The sequence below is a fragment of the Gopherus flavomarginatus genome, chromosome 3, assembly GCF_025201925.1.
Source record: "Gopherus flavomarginatus isolate rGopFla2 chromosome 3, rGopFla2.mat.asm, whole genome shotgun sequence".
NCBI classification, from domain to species: Eukaryota; Metazoa; Chordata; order Testudines; family Testudinidae; genus Gopherus; species Gopherus flavomarginatus.
Window position 1 is genome coordinate 100230038 of NC_066619.1, and position 22125 is coordinate 100252162.

The window sequence follows — 22125 nt, forward strand, 5'->3', positions numbered from 1 at the left end:
TCTCAATGAAACTTTCATGGAGGTACTCAGCAATCCTTTCCTGAAGATTTCTAGGGATGGCAGCCTTATTTTTCCCTCCATTGTAGGACACTTTCCCATGCCAGTCAGCAATAACTTCAGCGTGCACCATTGCAGTAGACAAGCTAGCAGCATATGGGCCCTGGCAGCTTTGGGATGCCAGTAGCAGCTGTGCTCTCTCTGCCTTTGTTACCTTCCTGTGGAAAATGGTGCCAGTATTCAGTGTCTTTGCCCCATACTCATAGTTTTATGCAACTGAACAATTCCCTCCTCATTTCCCTCATCCCTGGTGGGCCACACTCACCATGGCTGGTGCCATGAGTGGCACAATGCACAAGCACGCTGAAGCAGAAGTGTCAATAGTCATGTTTTGTGTAAAACCTCAGGGGAGCAAGGGAAGGGAGTTCTGAATCTTCACTTTTGCTTTCCATTGTGACTATACTGGCAACAGTACCTCTCTGTGTTTTGTCTGCAGCTGCTGCCTTTGAAGCCTTGAAGGGTCCCCCGTCCACAGCCACGGAATGCCCGAGTCAGATAAGAAGGAGAAAGAAGAGGACTTGGGATGACATGTTCAATGAGATCTTGCAAGCCACTGCTGCATCAGACCGTGAACAAAGGGCCTGGAGGGTGAATACTGCAGACAGCCTGGAGAAGGAAAGAGTAGACAGGAGAAAGGCCCAGGAATCCTGGCAGGAAGAGAGAGAGATGGCAGCAAACACAGATGCTTCAGACTCTTGTGGACCTATGAGTGGACTCTTGTGGGCTCACCTCTCTTTGCAATCCATGGAGAACTTCATTACAGAAACCTCCCAACTTCCCCCCACCCAAACATTCCGTGCAGCATCCGAGGCTGCGTCCCTACCCCACCATTCCCCCTCGGGGGACATTAAGGACAATCACAGCTTCACATACACTGATCTGATAGAGCAACAGTTGCTGTATATGTAGGTGAAAGTAGACATGAATGTTCTTTCCCCTTGTTAAGGTCTGTTCCATTAATGTATTAAGTATTTACTGTATTTGCATTTAAATTTCACAGATTTTTCTTTGCATTGATTTTGTTACTGAATAAAATTCTGTTATTGGGGAAATAGTTTTTATTCACTCATAACATATGCTACAGAGGGCCTAGAAGTTTCTGAAAGCAACCAATTACTTGTTACTGTACAGTGTGGCACAACTCATAGGATCAGTGACAAACACCATGTGATAATCATAACTGTGCAGCAAAATTCCTAAAGGGCCCCAAAACAGCAGGTCCAGTTAAAGAACAGTACTCCACAATGCATTACTGTGGCTCATTGTTAATGTGCTCTTTCACAGCCTCCCTGAGCCGTATAGCTCCTCACTGAGTTCTTATAATAGCCTCTGTGACTAGCTGTTCAAACTCAGCAGGCAGCCCCCCTCTGCTCTCCACCCTCGCAACTACCGTTCACCCTCTGCCACACAGATTTTATGCAGGACAGAGCAGGGAGCTACAACCCTTGGGATGTTTTTTTCACTGAGATCCACTGTCATGAGTAAACAATGCCAGTGTTCCTTCAATCTACTAAAAGTGCATTCTACTGTCATTCTGCACCAGCTGAGCTGGTAGTTAAATCTTTCCTTGCTGCTCTCAAGGTGGCTGGTGTATGGCTTCATGAGCCACAGGAGCAAGGAATATGCTTGGCCCCTCAGGATCACTACTGGCATTTCAACATTGCCAATGGTAATCCACTAGTCAGGAAAAAATGTCCCTTCTTACAGTGTTCCGAACAGTTCTGTGTTCTTAAAGATGCAAGTGTTATGCATCTTCCCGGACCAGCCAACACTGTCAGTGAAGTGTCCCCAGTGATCCACCAGTGTTTGCATAACTGTAGAAAAATAGCTCTTTCTCTTGATGGACTCTGTTGCAAGATGGTCTGGATATACATACCATCTATCACTTCATCACAGTTTGGGAACCCCATTGCTGCAAATCCATCTACTGCATCCTGCACGTTGCCAAAAGTCACAGTCCTGTGCATGAGGAGATGATTAATGACCTTGCATATTTGCATGACAATGGTCCCCACATTGGGTTTTCCAGCTCCAAAATGATTTCCCCTGACCAGCAGCAATCCGGCATTGCAAGTTTCCACGGTGTGATCACCAATTGCTTCTCCATTGAGAGTGCAGCTCTTATTTTGGTGCCCCTGCACTGGAGGACTGGATGAGCTTGGCACACAGACCCAGGAATGTGACCTTGTGCATCCGTAAGTTCTGAAGCCACTGCTCATCATCGCAAGCCTGTATTACAATGCGATCCCACCAGTCGGTGCTTGTTTCTCAGGCCCAGAAGCAGTGCTTCATCATCTGCAGCTGCTCCTTGAATGCCACCAACAACTTTGAATTGGTTCTTGCTGTGTCCCACAGCAATCTGTCCTCCAAGAAATCATCATGTTCCCCACTCGTTCAGTTCTTCTTACAGCTCTGCAAATGCCGGAGGATCTTGCTTCCTGTGCTTGCAACACCTATGACAAGAGTGCAGAGCTGTTCAGGCTCCATGCTTTTGTCAGAGATGATGGACAGTGAGGAGGGCTGTGCAGGTTTGTGGGATTTTTTTAAAAAAGGCATGAAAATTATGGGATATAGATGACATTATGAGATGGAAACTGTTGCAAGCTATGAAGTTGACCTCTTGTTCTCAGTTACCCCTGCATGACTCGTTTTAGTTCCAACATGCATTGCCAAAACTTCCCAAAAGAATGTGCAGGATGGTGGCGGGTTGCACATGTACAAGCAATATGCTAACTGCAGTGGCTTTATGCCGATGTAACTTGTCGACCAAAGCTTGTAGTGTAGCCATAGCCTTAAGTATAAAGACAAAATAGCAGCCTGACTGCCACAATGGTTTTAATTTGCTGCTTCAGTGCAGAACAAGACCAGAGTACCCAGCAATGTCAGTAACAGGGTATTTTTTTTGTTGTTTTAATCATGGCTGATTGAAATAATCCAAAAAACTCATTTACTCCTCAGGAGCAGGAGATTGGGCTGCAAAACCAGTGGGAGTGGCAGGGAACTGACATATTTGGAAAAAGGCCTGCTTGTCATTGTTGGAATTTCAGCTTGATTAGTTTCCTGCAGCTGTGATCTTCTCTGTCTTTTCTATTTAAGTTCTTTACTAATTGGCCACCTTTTTAGTGGCTGAAACTGTATAAAACTGAAAGCAAGTCACTCTTTAAACTTACCGTGCTGAAGCATCTATGGGAAAATGACATGGGGCCTAATACCTTGCAGAATGTTTACTAAATAACACATCATGAGTGAGATTCCCCTTCTTCAACACAAAACTGGAGTAAATAGGCTTTGTTTGAAGAAGTAGGTGGCAGCTTTGGGTAATTAATACATATCTTATTCTACAGTCAGATTTCCTGGCATCTCCACAGCCCATCCAGGGCTGCTATTCCTGCCCTGGTCTAGTGGATCCACCACTGTGCAGAACTATCAGTAACATCCCACCAAGGTGATAGAAGGCAAGAAGCACAGAGCATACTTTTGGCACTGGAGAAGCAGCTACAGTGTGAGTCACTATTGAAGAGTGGTTTGTAGGAAAGAAACTCCCACTGCATGGTCTGCCTGCTTGGAATGTGAGCTGGAGACAGGATTTACGCCTTGGGCAGTTCATACCTCTCCATTGCTATGTGGCTGGATTGTGAAAATTGTACATGCTACTGAGTAAGTAGCACTGCAGAGCTTCACTTCCCGCTAGGAGAGCTAAGGACAAAGTCAGGACCTGCATGATATGCAACGCCTTCCCAGATTCCCCAGTGCACAGGGAGAGGGCAAAGATTGCACTGTTGTTTAGCATTGTGAAGCCTGTTTTCTCTTGGTGAGCTCAGCCTGTGGACGGGCCAGTGTGGGAGGGAACTCTTCCATGCTTCCTTATGTATAATTTATATAATATACAATTCTAATTAAAAATTACTACAAAATCTTTAAAAAGTTGAAATCCAAAGAATATGTTGTGAATGACCTGAAATCTTTTATCCAGAATGTTTCCTTCAAAGAATTTTTAAATTTTAAATTTTCGCTCCTATTTGGAACAAAGCCAAATTTCAAAATCCCCAAATCCATTGTAAAAGAGAACTTCCATCCTCTGCACAGCCCTAGTGATTTGTGTGACCAAGGCTGCACAGAGGGACAAGTTTCTGCACTCCCCTGGTTGCAGGGACTGGTTGCAGGGACTTCCAGTTGTCTCTGTTACTGAGGCAGAATTTGTACAGTGGAGAATCCTCTCTTCCCTCCCAATTCCCCTGCAACGGCCAGGGAAACTCTGGCCTAAGGATGTCTCTCTACAGATTCAGGCAGTCTACAGTGCGGCTCACGAGCAGAAGGTTATGTTTGCAACCAGAAGGAGTAGAAACTTCTAGTCTAAAACTTTAAATTCTATGGAAACTGATGGATAAGTCCCTTCCCACCAGGAAACGTTTCCTATTTCCCATTATCAAATGGGCAACTAACTTTGTCAGCCCTGCTGAGGTGCTGCTATACAGGATCAATGGAAATGTTCAGTTGTTGGTGAACCTAGTCATATAGAAGTCTGGTGAATGTATGTAATGCACTCAATACAGCGTTTGTCATTCATCACAAGCTTTCTGAGGACACTCCACGGTTCAATTAGGTAGAGGAACTGAGTGACTGTATCCTGAGTTATCCTTATGCTACTTTCAAAGTTAAAGATGCCTTAGGGAAAATATATTTCAAGAACTAAAGCAAAGGTTTTGTTGTTACACAGTAATGACAGTGTGTTGGTTAACTTCTTCAAAGTTCACTCATATTCTTATCTGTAATAAAGCAGGCAAGACATCCTAACCATAGCAGGGATGTATGTATTTGTTTACATGTACACGTGGTTCTCTATGGTCCAAGGATTTGGAGGGTCTAAGGAAATTCCCATTAAGGTAAAGGAGGATAATAAAATGTATAATACACTACTGCGTTACTATGAGAAGGCACTGGCTTTCACTGAATAGGAATAAAATTCCATTTTCAAGATTTGGGCTTTTTTGATCCCGCTAGTATTTATGAACCTAATCCAGTGTTTCTCAGATGCGACCACCATGGCCGCATGTGGCCACCAGGGGCTTTTCTTGCGGCCATAGCCTCCTGGGTGATGGGGGTGGGGGAAGGGAAGGAAGCAGTGGCCTCTCCTTCAAGGCCTCTAGCAGGAGTTGAGCCTTGCCCCCTCTGGAGACACACACACTGAGGAGCAAGCATCCAGTTACCCACCTTCCCAGGAGTGGTGGAGTCAGACTTCAGCCCTGGCGTGGCAGACAGCAGGCTCCAGCTGCAGGGCTTCGGGCTCTATCTCCAGGCTCTGGGGTCTGTCTCTGGGCTCAGGGCTTTGGCTCTGTCCCCCAGCCACACAGCAGTGGGCTCCAGCCCCAGGCCATGTAGCAGTGGGCTCTGGCCCCGGGCTAACCCTCTTCTCCCATCACCCCAGGCTCCCATCCATTCCCTCTATCACTCCGCTGCCTCCCTACCCACCTCACCATTCAGGACTTAATTTGTATCGTGGCATGCCCGGGTTGAGTAAGTCTGCTGTGAAAAGTGATATTTGTATTTCACAGCAGATTAAGGTTATATCTACATTAGCTCTTTTGTCAGGCAGGGTGTGAACAAAATACTCCCCGACCAACAAAAGTTTCACAGAAGTGCTAGTGTGAACAGCAGTATGTCAGCGGGAGACACTCTCCCGCCAGCATAGCCACTGCCACTCGTTAGGGATGGGTTAATTATGCTGATAAGAGAGCTCTCTCCTGTTGACATGGAGTGGCTACATGGGAGACCTTACAGCAGTGCAGCTATGCTGCTGTAAGGTCTGTAGTGTAGACATAGCCTTAGTAGCTAGCCGGGAGGCTGTGAAAAGTGGTATTAACATACAAATATCACTTTTCACAGCAGCAGACTTACTAGCCAGCAAGTCTTTAAAAACACAACCAAAAGAGCAAAAGAAAAAAAAAACAACAAAAAAGACCAGAATGTGCAAAGCACCTTATTTGTGTTTCTAGTCTGTTTAGATCCAGTAAAGAATAGAAACAGCTGTCCATTATTTTTATTATTGAGTCTGCAAAAATAAAACCCTACATAAATAAATTCCTATGATTTGGATATGTCTATGTGCATATTTATTTATTTTTAAAGTTAATTAAGTATTTTAGGAAAAATAGTGCGGGCACCAGCAAGAGTTGGTGGCCGCACTCTGAGGCTGCCAAAAATTTAGTTTTGAGAACCCCTGATCTAAGCTATGGATTTCTGACAACTGTAGTTATCATTATTTGAAAAGTGATGGTGCTTGGAGGACATGGGCCCAGCCTCACAGCACTTACTTCTAAGTTGGGGGTGGCCAACCTGTGGCTCTGGAGCCCCATGCGGCTCTTCAGAAGTTAATATGTGGCTCCTACGTAAGGCACTGACTCCGGGGTTAGAGCTACAGCCGCCAGCTTTCCACTGTGCCAGGGGGTGCTCACTGCTCAACACCTGGCTCTGCCACAGACCCTGCCCCCACTCCACCCCTTCCCGCCTGCTCCCCTGAGCCTGCCGTGCCCTCGCTCCTTCCTCCCCACTCCCCTGCAGAGCCTCCTGTACACCACAGAACAGCTGATGGGGAGGTACGGGACTGCTGGTGGGCGGGAGGCGCTGGGAGCAGGGAGATGATGTGGGGGCTACTGACGTATTACTGTGGCTTTTTGGCAATGTACATTGGTAAATTCTGACTCCTTCTCACCTGGCCGCCCCTGCTCTAAGGGCTCAGTTGTGCCTCATTAGCGCAAGCCTATCCTGGGAAGGATTCAGAGGCAGTATACACAATGCCTGGGGAGCACCCCAGCACACAAGGGGAGCAGCCCCACTGCTTCACCATTTCCAGTGGATGGAGCACGTGCTTCCCTGCTGGTTGGTGTGTATGTGTTGGGGACGATGTCCTCATCTCCACCTCGCCCCTTTGTGAGTGGCTAGTACTGCTAGCTCAGAAATTCAAGGAGTACAGTTGTGGCCAGCCTTCTGCTCTCTTGACCCACACAGTGGTCAGCCACAGCCTACCACTAAGCAGACAAATGCAATGCAGACACGTAGAGCACTGGGTAATCTGAAAATGTATGTATGTGGCATAAAACAGTCCAGATTTTCTCCCTGTCCCTTCCCCTCTCCTCCTCCCCCAAATAAATGACAGATTTTGTGTGTGCATTTCTGTGCAATGGGGAAATACAGACCTACTTGCTTTGTGACTGCATTTTGTGTGTGTGTGTGTAAACAAGGAGTTACAATAGAGGCTCATTAATCCACACGAATGAGAGGGAGGCCGTGGAAGATTAAAGTTGTGTTTAATGTTGTGGTTTAATGAATATGCAAAAAATGCAATTAAAGCAACAAACAAACAAGAAATCCCCAGGCTACTGCATCAAACAAACATACAGCGGAACCTCATAAATCTTCATAAATGGGCCGAGACCTTGCACAAACTGGTAAAGTTTGAATGCTGCCAATACTGGGGTCAGGATTAGATCTGGCACCACTGATTAGTTTAAAGCACCCTAGCCTTGTTTCTGGCATTGCGCGCATCAGGACAGAGGCTAGGAGATGATGAAGTGTTCTGCATTGTCTTGTAGGCAGCACACAGCCAGAGACTTTAGTCTTCATGAATCCTAAAAACAGATCCTTGGAGCGCTGTTGTGTTTTCCTGCCAGTTCTCCTAGAACCTTAGAGGTTGAACACTTGAGTTATTTCCTGTATACTTGTCTTTATTAAGGGCTATTAATTCAAAACACAGAATCCATGAGGTTAAATAACTATTCTTCCACCATCTTTTATGATTTCATTCAGACTTGTTTTCAAAACTACGCCAAATTTGCTTTCTAAGGTCACTTGAATGTTTACAATTTTAATAAATATTGTTAAAAATAAGCAAAATAAAGAAAAAAAGAGAGTGAGAGAGAGATCGATCTGAACACTGTTAATTCAAATAAAGGATCTTTCTATAAGATTTACAACTATTATGGCATTTTTTTGAAGGTCAAATTTTAAAATGCTTAGGGAAGGCATTTTCCCTAGGGTCAAAGATGTTGGGTGTGTGTGGATGTTTGTAAGTAATGTCTTAAAAGTCTGGCTATCCATTATAAAACAAGTGTTAATGATTTAAAATTTATTACAAAGATTGGTGCTGGGTAAAACTAACATCATTACCAGACTGTACTGAAGTGATGGATACAAAGTAATTTGAATTCTGTTATTTAGAAGTTGCCCATTTTGACTTCTCATAACTTGAATAAGCACTTCTAGTAACTGATTAAGAGTTCTGACGTTACTCCTCCCTTCCCCCCCAAAGTCATATATTTATATTCCTTCTGAATGGTATGATGCTTAGGATTTTTTGGGGGTAAGTTAATGACATAAATAACCTATTCTGCATTTTATAGTACATTTCCTTGAGCAAACTAGATGGAATGGTTTTTAATAACCATATAGCTATTTGATGATTTTTATACTTGCCATGTGAAGACAGTTTGGATATAGATTGGTCTAGAATTACTTAAAATGCTGCATATAAATTAAACATTTAAAAAGGTAGATACAGACAGGCTAAGCAGCTCAATTATAATAGTTGGGTTTGCAGTTGCTGCCTCAAGGACACTCCATGCATTTCATATCATATGTCCTTCTTTTGAAAGATGATCACTGGGGTTCAAGTAACATTTCAGCACAGCAGGAAATTGCATAATTTATAGTCCTTTAAAAAATGAAAAACAGAAAATTGCTTTTCATAAATTAAATCTCTCTCTTTCTCTTTCTCCTCTGTCTCTTCCTCCCAACAGATTGGAGCACTGAAGGATTATTACCACTTCTATCATAGTAAAACAATTAAAAGGTCAGTTCTCTCAAGTAGAGGTACCCACAGCTTCATTTCAATGGAACCAAAGGTAAGAAAATCCAGCTAGGCAAGCATCTGAGACAAAAGCTTCTGCATTTTTTATTTGAAATGTCGTACCAGGAAACATTTGCCTGGATGGCAGCTAACATTACAAGAGCTGATATACTATCTGTTCACCAAGGTACCTTAAGATGAAACAAAGACAAATACCATATTATTAACTGATGTGCTATCCTCAGAACATAATGTCCATTGTTGTTCTTGGGGGAGATGTACTGTAAGAATTTTGTTAATGTACTAATCTTTATGCTGTGCCTCGCTAGTTAAAACTCCCAAGAATAAACTTAATTGGCTGCTGTTTTCTTGTCAGCTGCCTTTGTGAATGAAAATGTGCAAAGTAGGATGATATCTCCATGGTTTGGTGGTATTTTTTGGCTTTTTATGATCATTTAATGCAGTAGGGGAATTAAGATTTGCACACTCTTTTCCATGGTCCTTTTAATTAACCCTTATGCCTTATTTTATATTAAAGGACCATTTTTTATTTGAAATGTGGCATCTCACCCTACATCATATATTCAGTCTTAGTAAATTTTAGATATTGGGTAACTGAGGGCATTGGGTAATACTGGACAGTCTGTTCTAGCATTGCATAATATTTTATCTTATAATTGTGGCTGAGAAAGCATTTTTATTGCAAGCCCCTAATTTCAGTTGTTTTGTAACTTCTCCCCAGACAACCTTAGAGATGGAATTTCTTTTGTGTTTCCTCAACCAAAAAATGAATATTTTTGAAAAAAGTGTGAGAAAAAATCATTAAGCTTTTTTATTTTATTCAAGTGTGAAAAAAACCTTAGTGTTTTTCAAGAGTTAAGAAATTTTCAGCTACTTTTTTAGCACTTGGATTATATAAACATGGCATGTTGATCCCCCTTATTGAGAAATTTGTGCTTTAGAAAGAAACTCAAGTATAAAAATGATCAACAAATAAAAGCAGAATGCTACGCATGAAAGATAAATGTCACCCAATGACAGTGAGTAGTGAATCCTGCCTTCCTAGTGGTGTGAAAGGCTATCTAGGAAGCATAAGTTGGGTAGTTTAGCGGTGCATTGAGGCAAGAACAGGATGTGGGACATCTACAAAGGAGGTCTCACACAGTGTATGGCTAAACTGTCTTCTCTAAGGGCTCCATCAATCTTACTGTTCAGATTGTTTCAGTGATAAACATGGAGAGGGTCAAGGGCAAGGCTGGAGGGTCCAGGAATACTCAGATTCACTGAACAAATACCAAGTGCTCTTCCCTTGCATAGGCAGTAGCGCAAATGGAGTGGAAACCATTTGCATCTTCTTAGCAACTCCCCGAGCACATGTGAGTCTTCTGTGGGCACAGAGCTAGCGTAGCTGACTTTGTTGCACATGGACACCACCTAGCACTCTGGCTATACCCACGGTCCCTTGTGGATCACTAGCAACATTCCTAGGTTAGAGCAGCCTTGAGTGAAGTATGGGGAAGGGCTAAGGCAGAGCTGAGCAGAGAATCAGGGAGACATAACCAGTTCCCTGATGGCCCCTTGCTGTGCCAAGTAGATTTTGGCCACATGAGAGAATCTACCCTATCAAAAACTACGAATGTACAGTTCATTGGTAATCATAACTATGAATTTCTTGATTTTATTTTTTAAATTATATTACTATAACACCCGAAAGCTCCAATCAGGGTTGAGGTCCCATTATGCAATGCACCGTACAAACAATGAAGACACATACTCTGTGATGGTGTTTTAGATTCTAACAGAAGTTTACAATCTAAATAGGTGAACACTAGCGTTTGTGGACTTTCCAAACTGTTTAAAAGTAGATTCCTTATAACTTAAAATCCTCTTCCAAGTGACAAAATAACACACATACTTAATTATACATTTGATTTGAAAACGATGACATTGTTTTAGTACACTAAGGGTACGGCCACACTACCCATCGGATCGGTGGGTAGCGATCAATCTATTGGGTATCGATTTATCGCGTCTCGTCTAGACGCAATACATCGATCCCCAAACGCACTCCCGTCGACTCTGGAACTCCACTAGGGCAAGAGCTGGAAGCAGAGTCGATGGGGGAGCCGCGGCCGTCGATCTTGCGCTGTGAGAACAGGAGGTAAGTCGAAATAAGATACGTCGACTTCAGCTACACTATCCCATAGCTGAAGTTGTGTATTTTACATCGACACCCGCCCCCAGTGTAAACCAGCCCAAAATGGATGTAGAACTGCATATGTGCCACTTACGATAGGCCCAGCCCTGAAAGCTTTCATTCTTCCTCTTTCTATGGGTATTTTGACTTCAGGATTAGACTTCAAAATTTTAAAAAATAAAAGAAAGATAAAATACAGGGCCCAATTTTAAAGGGGCATTTACTCAATCCCCAGCTTGGTGCTCAGAATTAATTTCAAATAAATTCCACATGTTAGTTGGCTAAATACCTGATTTGTGCTAATTCTGTAGCATGATCTCCACTTAGTGGGAATTCAGGAAGTTAATAGTAGTATTTTTGTAGTCTGGTATTTCTAAACTGTCTGTGTACATAGTGTTGTCATTGACTGTGTGAACACAAAGGGCCAGATTCCTCACTGGCATGACTTGGTGCAGCTTTATTGATTTCAATGGAACTATTACACTTTATGCCAGCTGATGTGTGAGTGTCTCTTTCTAGAAATTTGTGAATGTGATTATTAATGTCTTAGAAACATATTTTCTGATTTGGATTAGGAAGAAAGTTCCCTTATGGTCAATTAGAAGTGTATAGAGTACACATTTTGAAAATTTGGCCCAATGTTTACATGAATCCTACTCTATCTTTAAATGATTGAATAAACCATATTCAGCATAGTAGAATGTTGTCTGTATATTGAGAAATATATTCATTAGCATCTGCAGTGATCCCTTTGCTTCCCAGCTTAAGAACGTACATTGGCACCACCAAGAGAGAATATCAACTATATACTTTTAGAGGAGGAATGGTCAAAGTGAGCACCTGTGGTCATATGTAGACCTCCAGCACTCTCAGGGCTTGTCTACATCACAAAGTTGCAGCGCTGGTGAGGGGGTTACAGCGCTGCAACTTAGGAGGTGTACACATCTGCAGGGCATCACCAGTGCTGCAACTCCCTGTTTGCAGCGCTGGCCGTACTCCCGTTTTGTCTCGGGTGTAGAGGATCCAGCGCTGGTGATCCAGTGCTGGTAATCAAGTGTAGACACTTACCAGCGCTTTTCTTGACCTCCGTGGAATAAGCAGGTATCCCAGCATACCTGAGGAAGCCTCTGGTAATCAAGCAGGTCTCCTTCCCCGGTTTGCTCTCGCGTTCCCCGAACCCCCGAGCAAGCAGGTCTCCTTCCCTGCGGTTTGCTCTCGCGTTCCCCGAACACCGAGCAAGCAGGTCTCCTTCCCCGCGGTTTGCAGGGGGGTTCGGGGAACGCGAGAGCAAACCGCGGCGAAGCTGGTCTCCTTCCCCGGTTTGCTCTCGCGTTCCCCGAACCCCCGAGCAAGCAGGTCTCCTTCCCTGCGGTTTGCAGGGTGGTTCGGGGAACGCGAGAGCAAACCGCGGCGAAGCTGGTCTCCTTCCCCGGTTTGCTCTCGCGTTCCCCGAACCCCCGAGCAAGCAGGTCTCCTTCCCTGCGGTTTGCAAGGGGGTTCGGGGAACACGAGAGCAAACCGCGGCGAAGCTGGTCTCCTTCCCCGGTTTGCTCTCGCGTTCCCCGAACCCCCCCTTGAAGCCGCCCAACAGCGCTGCAGTGTGGCCACATCTAACACCACTTGCAGCGCTGGTTGCTGTAAGTGTGGCCACTCTGCAGCGCTGGCCCTATACAGCTGTACTAATACAGCTGTAACAACCAGCGCTGCAAAATTGTAGATGTAGACATACCCTCAATGTAGCCTAGCACACTACTCTGCAGGGTGGAGAGATTCACACATAGCTTTCTTCAAAACAGCACTGCTAGAGTGCGGTTTACTGAGCATGTCGTCACCTGTTGCAGCTTGCTGTAAAAATTGATAGAAAGATAAGCAGGAGAGAGGCCTAGACCCAAAGCAGGGATTAATATCATGCACCAAATTAAAGTATTGCCCCAAGTCTGTAGTGGACAGGCAAATGACGAGACAGAACAAAACTCCCTGGCCTTTCTAACAAGCTCCGCCTCCACCAACTAATTCTTTCAGGGTTCACTGTAACCCCCTCCTCAGCAGTTGTGGTCTCATCTGTCATTCCTACACAGACTGCTTTGAAAAGTCCTTTTGGGAGTGTTAGTGCTTATGTATGGGGGTGAAGAGTGATCAGAGTCAATCCATGACTAATGAAGGGTATGGGGAGCTGCCGAGGGTGTTGGGGAGCCTCTCTGTGCTCCCTTCTGTGCCTACATGACTTTCCTTTAGAATCAGGTTGGTGCAGAATTCCCCTTTTGAGGAATGAAGCAGGTAAGGCATCCCTCAGTATTTGCCCCAGGACTATTCATTATTTATAGCGTGCTAACAGAAAGGGATGCTAATGGGAAGGAGAACTAAAAAACAAGTGCGATCTCAGGCCATGTCTACACTACCATGCTACAGCCACGCTGCTGAAACCCTGTAGAGGTGATGCAGACTACGTCAATGGACGGAGTTTGTCCACTCCACTTCCCTGAGTGGTGATAGCTAGATCCACGAAAACATTCTTCTGTTGACTGAGCTGTGTCTATACTGGGGGTTAGGTTGACCTAACTATAATGCTAGGGTGTGTGGATTTCTCGCATCCCTGAGCACTGACGCTAGGTCAACCTAAGTTTTACATGTATACCCGGCCTCAGTTACACTAGTATCAAACAGGTGTAAGTAAGATTAGAATTGAGCTCTTCTTGCACCAATGAGATTACAGTTTAAAATAGATGTCAGTAATGAAGCCCACACAGGAAATTAACCACACATCACAATAACACATATGAAATACACAAGTCTGTCTGCAATGAGTGAATTCATTTTTGGTTATTTAAAAAAAAAAATAAACAAAAGGCCAGCATTGAAAGGCACAGGAAATCAGGATCATGGTCTATAATGTGTAACATGCCCTTAACATATCTGAAAAATCAAGATGGCTTACATGACTGCTGTGTAAGGCTCTGTAGTACAATACTTAACAAAAGAGCTACACAAAAATCATGTTTGCTTAATAATCTTCCATTAAGAATCTCATATCTGTGCTTTAATTTCAAATGATGTAAATACAAGCTAAAGAGCGTCCAATTTTGCCCATCAAGTCCCCAATGCCCTGCATGACAAGAGAAATGGAGATCTGAAAAATGAAATGTTGCTCAGAGCAATGCTCTTAAATATGAAATTAATAATTCAAGTACCATGCTGTAACTCCATCTGTGAAATCTTCAGTTTACAAATGACAAAGGCATTTACAGTACTAGTGTTTTGGGGCATTGTTTTTAGTCTAGAATCATCTCACCTTTTGATTTTGTTAAACTCCTTTTATATAGTAGTAGTTTGGTTTAATCCATATTCAAATTTTTTCATACTCTGGAAGATGACAGTGTTTGAGGCCCAGCCTTTTTTCTATTGAAATCAATAGCAAAGCTTGGATTGACTTCAGTGAAGATAGGATTTGTCTCATGTTGCTGACATTTCACACCGTCATGACCACCTGTTCAGTTCCTTTGGTGGCAGCAACATTGGGAGAGCTATTGTATGACATCTAACTCTATTAAGAGGATCTATGTGACCTGGTGCTTGAAATGCCACTTTTTGTCAGCACCACGTCTGCACTGGTTCTGCTACCAGAGCAGAACTGGTGGTAACAACAGTGACAACTCTTAGCCAAAATGTCTTAGTGTAGACAAGACCTATATGTGCAGAGCTATCCTCTAGGACAGGGTTCTCAAACTGGGGATTGGGACCCCTCAGGGGGTTGCGAGGTTATTACATGGGGTGGTCACGAGCTGTTAGTCTCCACCCCAAACCCTGCTTTGCCTCCAGCATTTATAATAGTGTTAAATATATTAAAAAGTGTTAAATATATTAAAAACTTTAATATATATTAAATATATTAAAAAGCCCCTCACTCAGAGGTCTCACTCACCAGTGCAAAAGTTTGAGAACTACTGCTCTAGGAGAGTCACACAGTGTGACAAAGGCTGGACCAGGGCCACCCAGAGGATTCAGGGGGCCTGGGGCAAAGCAATTTCGGGGGCCCCTTCCATAAAAAGAAGTTGCAATATTATAGAATACTATATTCTCGTGGGGGCCCCTGCGGGGTCTGGGGCCTAGGGCAAATTGCCTCACTTGCCCCCCCCCCTTTGGGCAGCCCTAGGCAGGACAGCTGTAAAAGAGTGATGGAAGGCAGATATACTAGCCATAGAATGATAAAGACCATTTCCCTTATAAGCTGAAAATGGGTTACCTCTGGTCAATTAGGGACACCCAAGTCCAATTAAGGCTGCTTGAGACCTTGAAAAACTTTTCCTCCCATGAGAGATGGGGAGGAGAGACAAGGTGCTGCAGGGCTAGTGGCAGCAGGGAGAAAGGCTTCTCCAGGGTGGATGGCTGCTCTCCTCTGTATGGGGGAAGCTATATAACAGACTGCCTGTTTAGGAAAAGGACTGGTACCCAAGGAACAATAACACGGCCACCACCGTCAGGGTGAGACTAGGGAAAGGTATTCCCCTTTGTTTTGTGTTGGAACTGGTTTCTTTTGTTTATTTGTTTGTTTGTTTGTTTTGTTTGTTTGTTTTTTTTGTCAGAGGGGCACTCTTGAGGCTTGCCTGGAAAATATTGGGAAATAACCACCCAAATGGGAGAATAAACACCAACCAGTGTGGGGCTGAATTACTCCAGCCCCTCACCATCAGAGATGGAAGCACTGAGCCTGTTAAGATGGAGGAGATGGGAGATGCCTTGCCACAACCCTATTCTTAACTCTGGCAAGACAGCAGGGTGGAAGTTTGTGAGAGGGTAAAGGAAGGAGAAACAGTAGTAGCCACAAATAAATCATCATGTTGCTATGTAGCAGTGTTTGTACCAGTTCAAACTGCTAAACAATAAATTAGGCTAACATGGGGTTTAGCTAGCTGAAAGGCTGGGAAAAAGGATGGATTTCACCACAGATTATGGTATTGCTTTGGCAAGGATTCCGGAGCAGAAGTTGAGAAACTACTCCTTGGGAATCTTGCCAGTAGGAAGAGAGAATGTACTCATCTCTTCTTGATCAGCATGCTTGTTATAGATAAAACGTGGGCTGGTCAGGAAGATGTTCAATTATTTTTGGATTTAATATGCCAGGAGCGAAGTCTTAGGTTGAGTTAAAGGGGAGGAGGAGGAGGAGAACATCCAACCCTGCCAATAAGTAAATTAGTATTTCACACAGTGACGGGTCAGCATGAGAATTTTATTATGGGGCTAAAGCCCCAGTCTTTTTAAAAGTAGTGGGTTGGACTTTCAGCTTAGAGCAATTCTGGAGAGGAGTTATTATGGGAAAGTTTGTGTTTAGCATTGACAATGCTAAGTGTAAGTTGTTAAATGTCATTAGTGAACAAAAAGATTTTATTAGCCAAACAGAATGACAAAGCTGTTCAACCATGAGGCCAGGTGAGTTACTGATGTCTGTGTGTGTAGCCATAAGCATATGAGCACTCAGAAGACAAAGAATCAATACCAGTGGGTAAATAATGGCTACTGTCCTGTTATTTTCCAAATTTAAAGCTTGATCAGTGAGTTGAAAAGGCACTATATATCAATGGAATATTATCCTCATGGATGCTGCATGTCATTGTGTCTCAAACTTGTTGTACCAGTCATGCTTCCCCCTTAACCTTAGTCAGGATCAAGAGGCAGTCTTGCTATTGCTACCCTGGCTAAAGGTCCTGCTGCTGGGTGAAATTAGATCATGAATTGGTTACTGACTTACAGTGTACAAGAGAGCATAGAAAGATTTCATGTTCATACCTGCCTCCTGAGTATTCAACAGTTTGATATGAACATGGACAAACTAATACATAATACTCGTTGCAAGTTAGATTCTGTTATAATTACTGTTGTTATAAACAAGGTGTTAGGATGTTATAAAGTGTGTAAGAAAAGTTTTTTCCCCTTTGTTTTAGTTTGTGAGTGAAATTGGTGCTTATGAAAAGTGATTGATCTTAGCACTAGTTTAAACCAGGTTCTGCATTCACCCAGCTTTGCCTTTGCAGCTTAATCCTGATCTTCAAACCTCCCTATGAGTCCCGGGCCCCTCAAGCAGAAACTAGCAATGATGGTGTGATTTTGTGTTGTGAATGAACGGAGTCTGTATGAGACCACCATGTGCACTTTTACTTGTGACACAATATGGGCTAGACTGTAATCTTCCAATCTGCCCAGAGTGAGGCAAAGCATAGTTGCACTGTCCAGAGCAGGAACTAAATTGTGAGTCATGACCCTTGTCCTGGAACAGCTTTCTTAAGGCTCTGCACCAGCTTAGTTGTGCCTGTCAATGTGTTGGAGAGGGTAAAGTGAACACACTATGTCTCTGCCTGCACATTCTCTTTCCACTTGATAGGACGGGGACCAGTGGCCCAGAGGCAGCTGCTCTTCCCCCCACAGAAACCCATGGATCGCCTGTGCAAAGGAGTCGAAAACCTTTCTGTTCACAGCAAAGAGGAGCGGACAGAGAGCTGTAGACAGGAATTTGAGACTTTGACAGAGGGAGGCTTAAAATGGTGAGGAGGACCCGTAACACCTGTGCCAGCACTGCTTCTGTCTCCTCCACCTGCGCCTGTAGCCAGACAGAGCACCAAAGCATGGATGCTTTTACCCAGATTCTGGTGTGGGCTTGCAAAGACTGTAATTTGCAATTTCCACTTACTGATATCCAGGCTGGGGGTGGCATCCAATGTGAAAGGTGCCTACTGGTGGAATCTCTCAGGCAGCAGGTGGGAGAGCTACAGGAGGAGGTGGCCTGGCTGAGGAACATCTATGTCCATGAGCAATTCCTGGACAGTATCCATGTGGAGACAGCTGATGGTGCTGTCCCAGTTGACGGGACTACTGACACTGCAGTGGAAGAGGAGATGCCTCAGGGTGTACCTGACACACCAATGGAGGAGGAGGCTCAGGGTGGACACGGCCAGCTGGTTACTTCTAGCAGCGGGCAGTGCTCCACCACTGCTGCGAACCCTCCTGTTGTGGTAAAAGATACAGCAGAGAAGAAATCACCCCCAACAGTTAAGGGGGTGAAGTCTCGTACCCCTAAGGCTGGGAGGTCTGCTGCCACCACTGATAAGAAACGTAGGGTAGTGGTGGTTGGAGACTCTCTGCTGAGGGGGACGGAGACACCCATCTGTCGCCCTGACCGTTCATCCCGGGAGGTATGCTGCCTGCCAGGGGCCCGTATCCGAGACGTTACAGAGGCTTTGTCGAGGATTATCCGGCCTTCTGACTACTATCCCATGCTACTCATCCATGTGGGCACAAATGATACTGCGAGGTGTGATGCTGAGCAGATCAAGAGTGACTACAGGGCTCTGGGAGTACGGGTTAAGGAGTTTGGAGCGCAGGTGGTATTCTCTTCGATTCTTCCTGTTGAAGGTAGGGGTCCGGGCAGAGACAGATGCATTGTGGAGGTGAATGCCTGGCTGCGAAGATGGTGTCGCCAGGAGGGCTTTGGCTTCCTTGACCACGGGATGCTACTTGAGGAAGGACTGCTAGGAACAGATGGCGTTCACCTTTCGAAGAGAGGAAAGGCCTTATTCGCGCACAGACTGGCTAACCTGGTAAGGAGGGCTTTAAACTAGGTTCGACGGGGACAGGTGAGCAAAGCCCACAGGAAAGTGGGGAACAAGACCTGGGAGATGGGTTGGAAGCAGGAGGGAGCACGGGCTATAATGGCAGAGAGGAAGGAGGGTCAGGGCAAAGCTGGGAGGCAAAATCAAACCAGTATCTTAGATGCCTTTATACAAATGCAAGAAGTATGGGTAATAAGCAGGAAGAACTGGAAGTGCTAATAAACAAATACAACTATGACATTATTGGCATTACTGAAACTTGGTGGGATAATACACACGACTGGAATGTTGGTGTGGATGGGTATAGTTTGCTCAGGAAGGATAGACAGGGGAAAAAGGGAGGAGGTGTTGCCTTATATATTAAAAATGTACACACTTGGACTGAGGTGGAGATGGACATAGGAGACGGAAGGGTGGAGAGTCTCTGGGTTAGGCTAAAAGGGGTAAAAAACACAGGTGATGTCGTGCTGGGAGTCTACTACAGGCCACCTAATCAGGCGGAAGAGGTGGATGAGGCTTTTTTCAAACAACTAACAAAATCATCCAAAGCCCAAGATTTGGTGGTGATGGGGGACTTCAACTATCCAGATATATGTTGGGACAATAACACCGCGGGGCACAGACTATCCAATAAGTTCCTGGACTGCATTGCAGAAAACTTTTTATTTCAGAAAGTTGAAAAAGCTACTAGGGGGGAAGCTGTTCTAGACTTGATTTTAACAAATAGGGAGGAACTTGTTGAGAATTTGAAAGTAGAAGGAAGCTTGGGTGAAAGTGATCATGAAATCATAGAATTTGCAATTCTAAGTAAGGGTAGAAGGGAGTACAGCAGAATAGAGACAATGGATTTTCAGGAAGGCGGATTTTGGTAAGCTCAGAGAGCTGATAGGCAAGGTCCCATGGGAATTAAGACTGAGGGGAAAAACAACTGAGGAAAGTTGGCAGTTTTTCAAAGGGACGCTATTAAGGGCCCAAAAGCAAGTTATTCCAATGGTTAGGAAAGATAGAAAATGTGGCAAAAGACCACCTTGGCTTACCCTTGAGATCTTGCGTGACCTACAAAATAAAAAGGCGTCATATAAAAAATGGAAACTAGGGCAGATCACGAAGGATGAATATAGGCAAATAACACAGGAATGCAGAGGCAAGATTAGAAAAGCAAAAGCACAAAATGAACTCAAACTAGCTATGGGAATAAAGGGAAACAAGAAGACTTTTTATCAATACATTCGAAGCAAGAGGAAGACTAAGGACAGGGTAGGCCCACTGCTCAATGAGGAGGGGGTAACAGTAACGGGAGACTTGGAAATGGCAGAGATGCTTAATGACTTCTTTGTTTCGGTCTTCACTGAGAAGTCTGAAGGAATGTCTAGTATAGTGAATGCTTACGGGAAGAGGGTTGATTTAGAAGAGAAAATAAGCAAAGAGCAAGTAAAAATTCACTTAGAAAAGTTAGATGCCTGCAAGTCACCAGGGCCTGATGAAATGCATCCTAGAATACTGAAGGAGTTAATAGAAGAGGTATCTGAGCCTCTAGCTATTATCTTTGGGAAATCATGGGAGACGGGGGAGATTCCAGAAGACTGGAAGGGGGCAAATATAGTGCCCATCTATAAAAAGGGAAATAAAAACAACCCAGGAAACTACAGACCAGTTAGTTTAACTTCTGTGCCAGGGAAGATAATGGAGCAGGTAATCAAAGAAATCATCTGCAAACACTTGGAAGGTGGTAAGGTGATAGGGAATAGCCAGCATGGATTTGTAAAGAACAAATCATGTCAAACTAATCTGATAACATTCTTTGATAGGATAACGAGCCTTGTGGATAAGGGAGAAGCGGTGGATGTGATATATCTAGACTTCAGTAAGGCATTTGATACAGTCTCGCATGATATTCTTATAGATAAGCTAGGAAAGTACAATTTAGATGGGGCTACTATAAGGTGGGTGCATAACTGGCTGGATAACCGTACTCAGAGAGTAGTTGTTAATGGCTCCCAATCCTGCTGGAAAGGTATAACAAGTGGGGTTCCGCAGGGTTCTGTTTTGGGACCGGTTCTGTTCAATATCTTCATCAACGATTTAGATGTTGGCATAGAAAGTACGCTTATTAAGTTTGCAGATGATACCAAACTGGGAGGGATTGCAACTGCTTTGGAGGACAGGGTCAAAATTCAAAATGATCTGGACAAGTTGGAGAAATGGTCTGAGGTAAACAGGATGAAGTTCAATAAAGATAAATGCAAAGTGCTCCACTTAGGAAGGAACAATCAGTTTCACACATACAGAATGGGAGGAGACTGTCTAGGAAGGAGTATGGCAGAAAGAGATCTAGGGGTCATAGTGGACCACAAGCTTAATATGAGTCAACAGTGTGATACTGTTGCAAAAAAAGCAAACGTGATTCTGGGATGCATTAACAGGTGTGTTGTAAACAAGACACGAGAAGTCATTCTTCCGCTTTACTCTGCGCTGGTTAGGCCCCAACTGGAGTATTGTGTCCAGTTCTGGGCACCGCATTTCAAGAAAGATGTGGAGAAATTGGAGAGGGTCCAGAGAAGAGCAACAAGAATGATTAAAGGTCTTGAGAACATGACCTATGAAGGAAGGCTGAAGGAATTGGGTTTGTTTAGTTTGGAAAAGAGAAGACTGAGAGGGGACATGATAGCAGTTTTCAGGTATCTAAAAGGGTGTCATCAGGAGGAGGGAGAAAACTTGTTCACCTTAGCCTCCAATGATAGAACAAGAAGCAATGGGCTTAAACTGCAGCAAGGGAGATTTAGGTTGGACATTAGGAAAAAGTTCCTAACTGTCAGGGTAGTTAAACACTGGAATAGATTGCCTAGGGACGTTGTGGAATCTCCATCTCTGGAGATATTTAAGAGTAGGTTAGATAAATGTCTATCAGGGATGGTCTAGACAGTATTTGGTCCTGCCATGAGGGCAGGGGACTGGACTCGATGACCTCTCGAGGTCCCTTCCAGTCCTAGAGTCTATGAGTCTATGAGTCTATGAGTCTATGAGTAGGGCAGCTCACAATTGAATCCTCTGGGATTGGAGCCTGAAGCACTCCAAAGGTGACAGGCTAGTGCTACTGCATCATCTAACCCTTGAATGCAAATATATTTTGAATTATCAGTGATACATCCTTTGTTCCAATAGTATGGGCCAAATTATAATATCAGTGGGGTAATGTAGCTATTTTTCATCAATAAAATTTTAATGCATAAATGGCAATTCCAATTTGTTTATCTATATTGCATAGACATCTTTAACAAATTTAATCATAATGTTAATTGGACTGTGGTTTACTAATAAAAATAAATACTTTGTTAATATCTAATTCCACTACTTGCAGAAAAATCCTCATTTTTTTCTGTTAATGCAAACAAGCAAAGAAACACAACCTCAGAAATAATCACTAGAGCTAC

The 22125-nt window shown here is 43.9% G+C and overlaps 1 protein-coding gene across 4 annotated transcripts in view; it reads left to right on the forward strand.

Annotated features, from left to right (window-relative positions):
- Nucleotides 1-22125, forward strand: part of PCSK5 (proprotein convertase subtilisin/kexin type 5) — a 300518-nt gene that overhangs the window by 22847 nt on the left and 255546 nt on the right. For all 4 annotated transcript variants that reach the window (XM_050944093.1, XM_050944095.1, XM_050944094.1 and 1 more), the window contains exon 2: nucleotides 8850-8954. In XM_050944093.1, the coding sequence (XP_050800050.1) occupies nucleotides 8850-8954 (105 nt within the window). The remainder of the gene's footprint in view (nucleotides 1-8849; nucleotides 8955-22125) is intronic.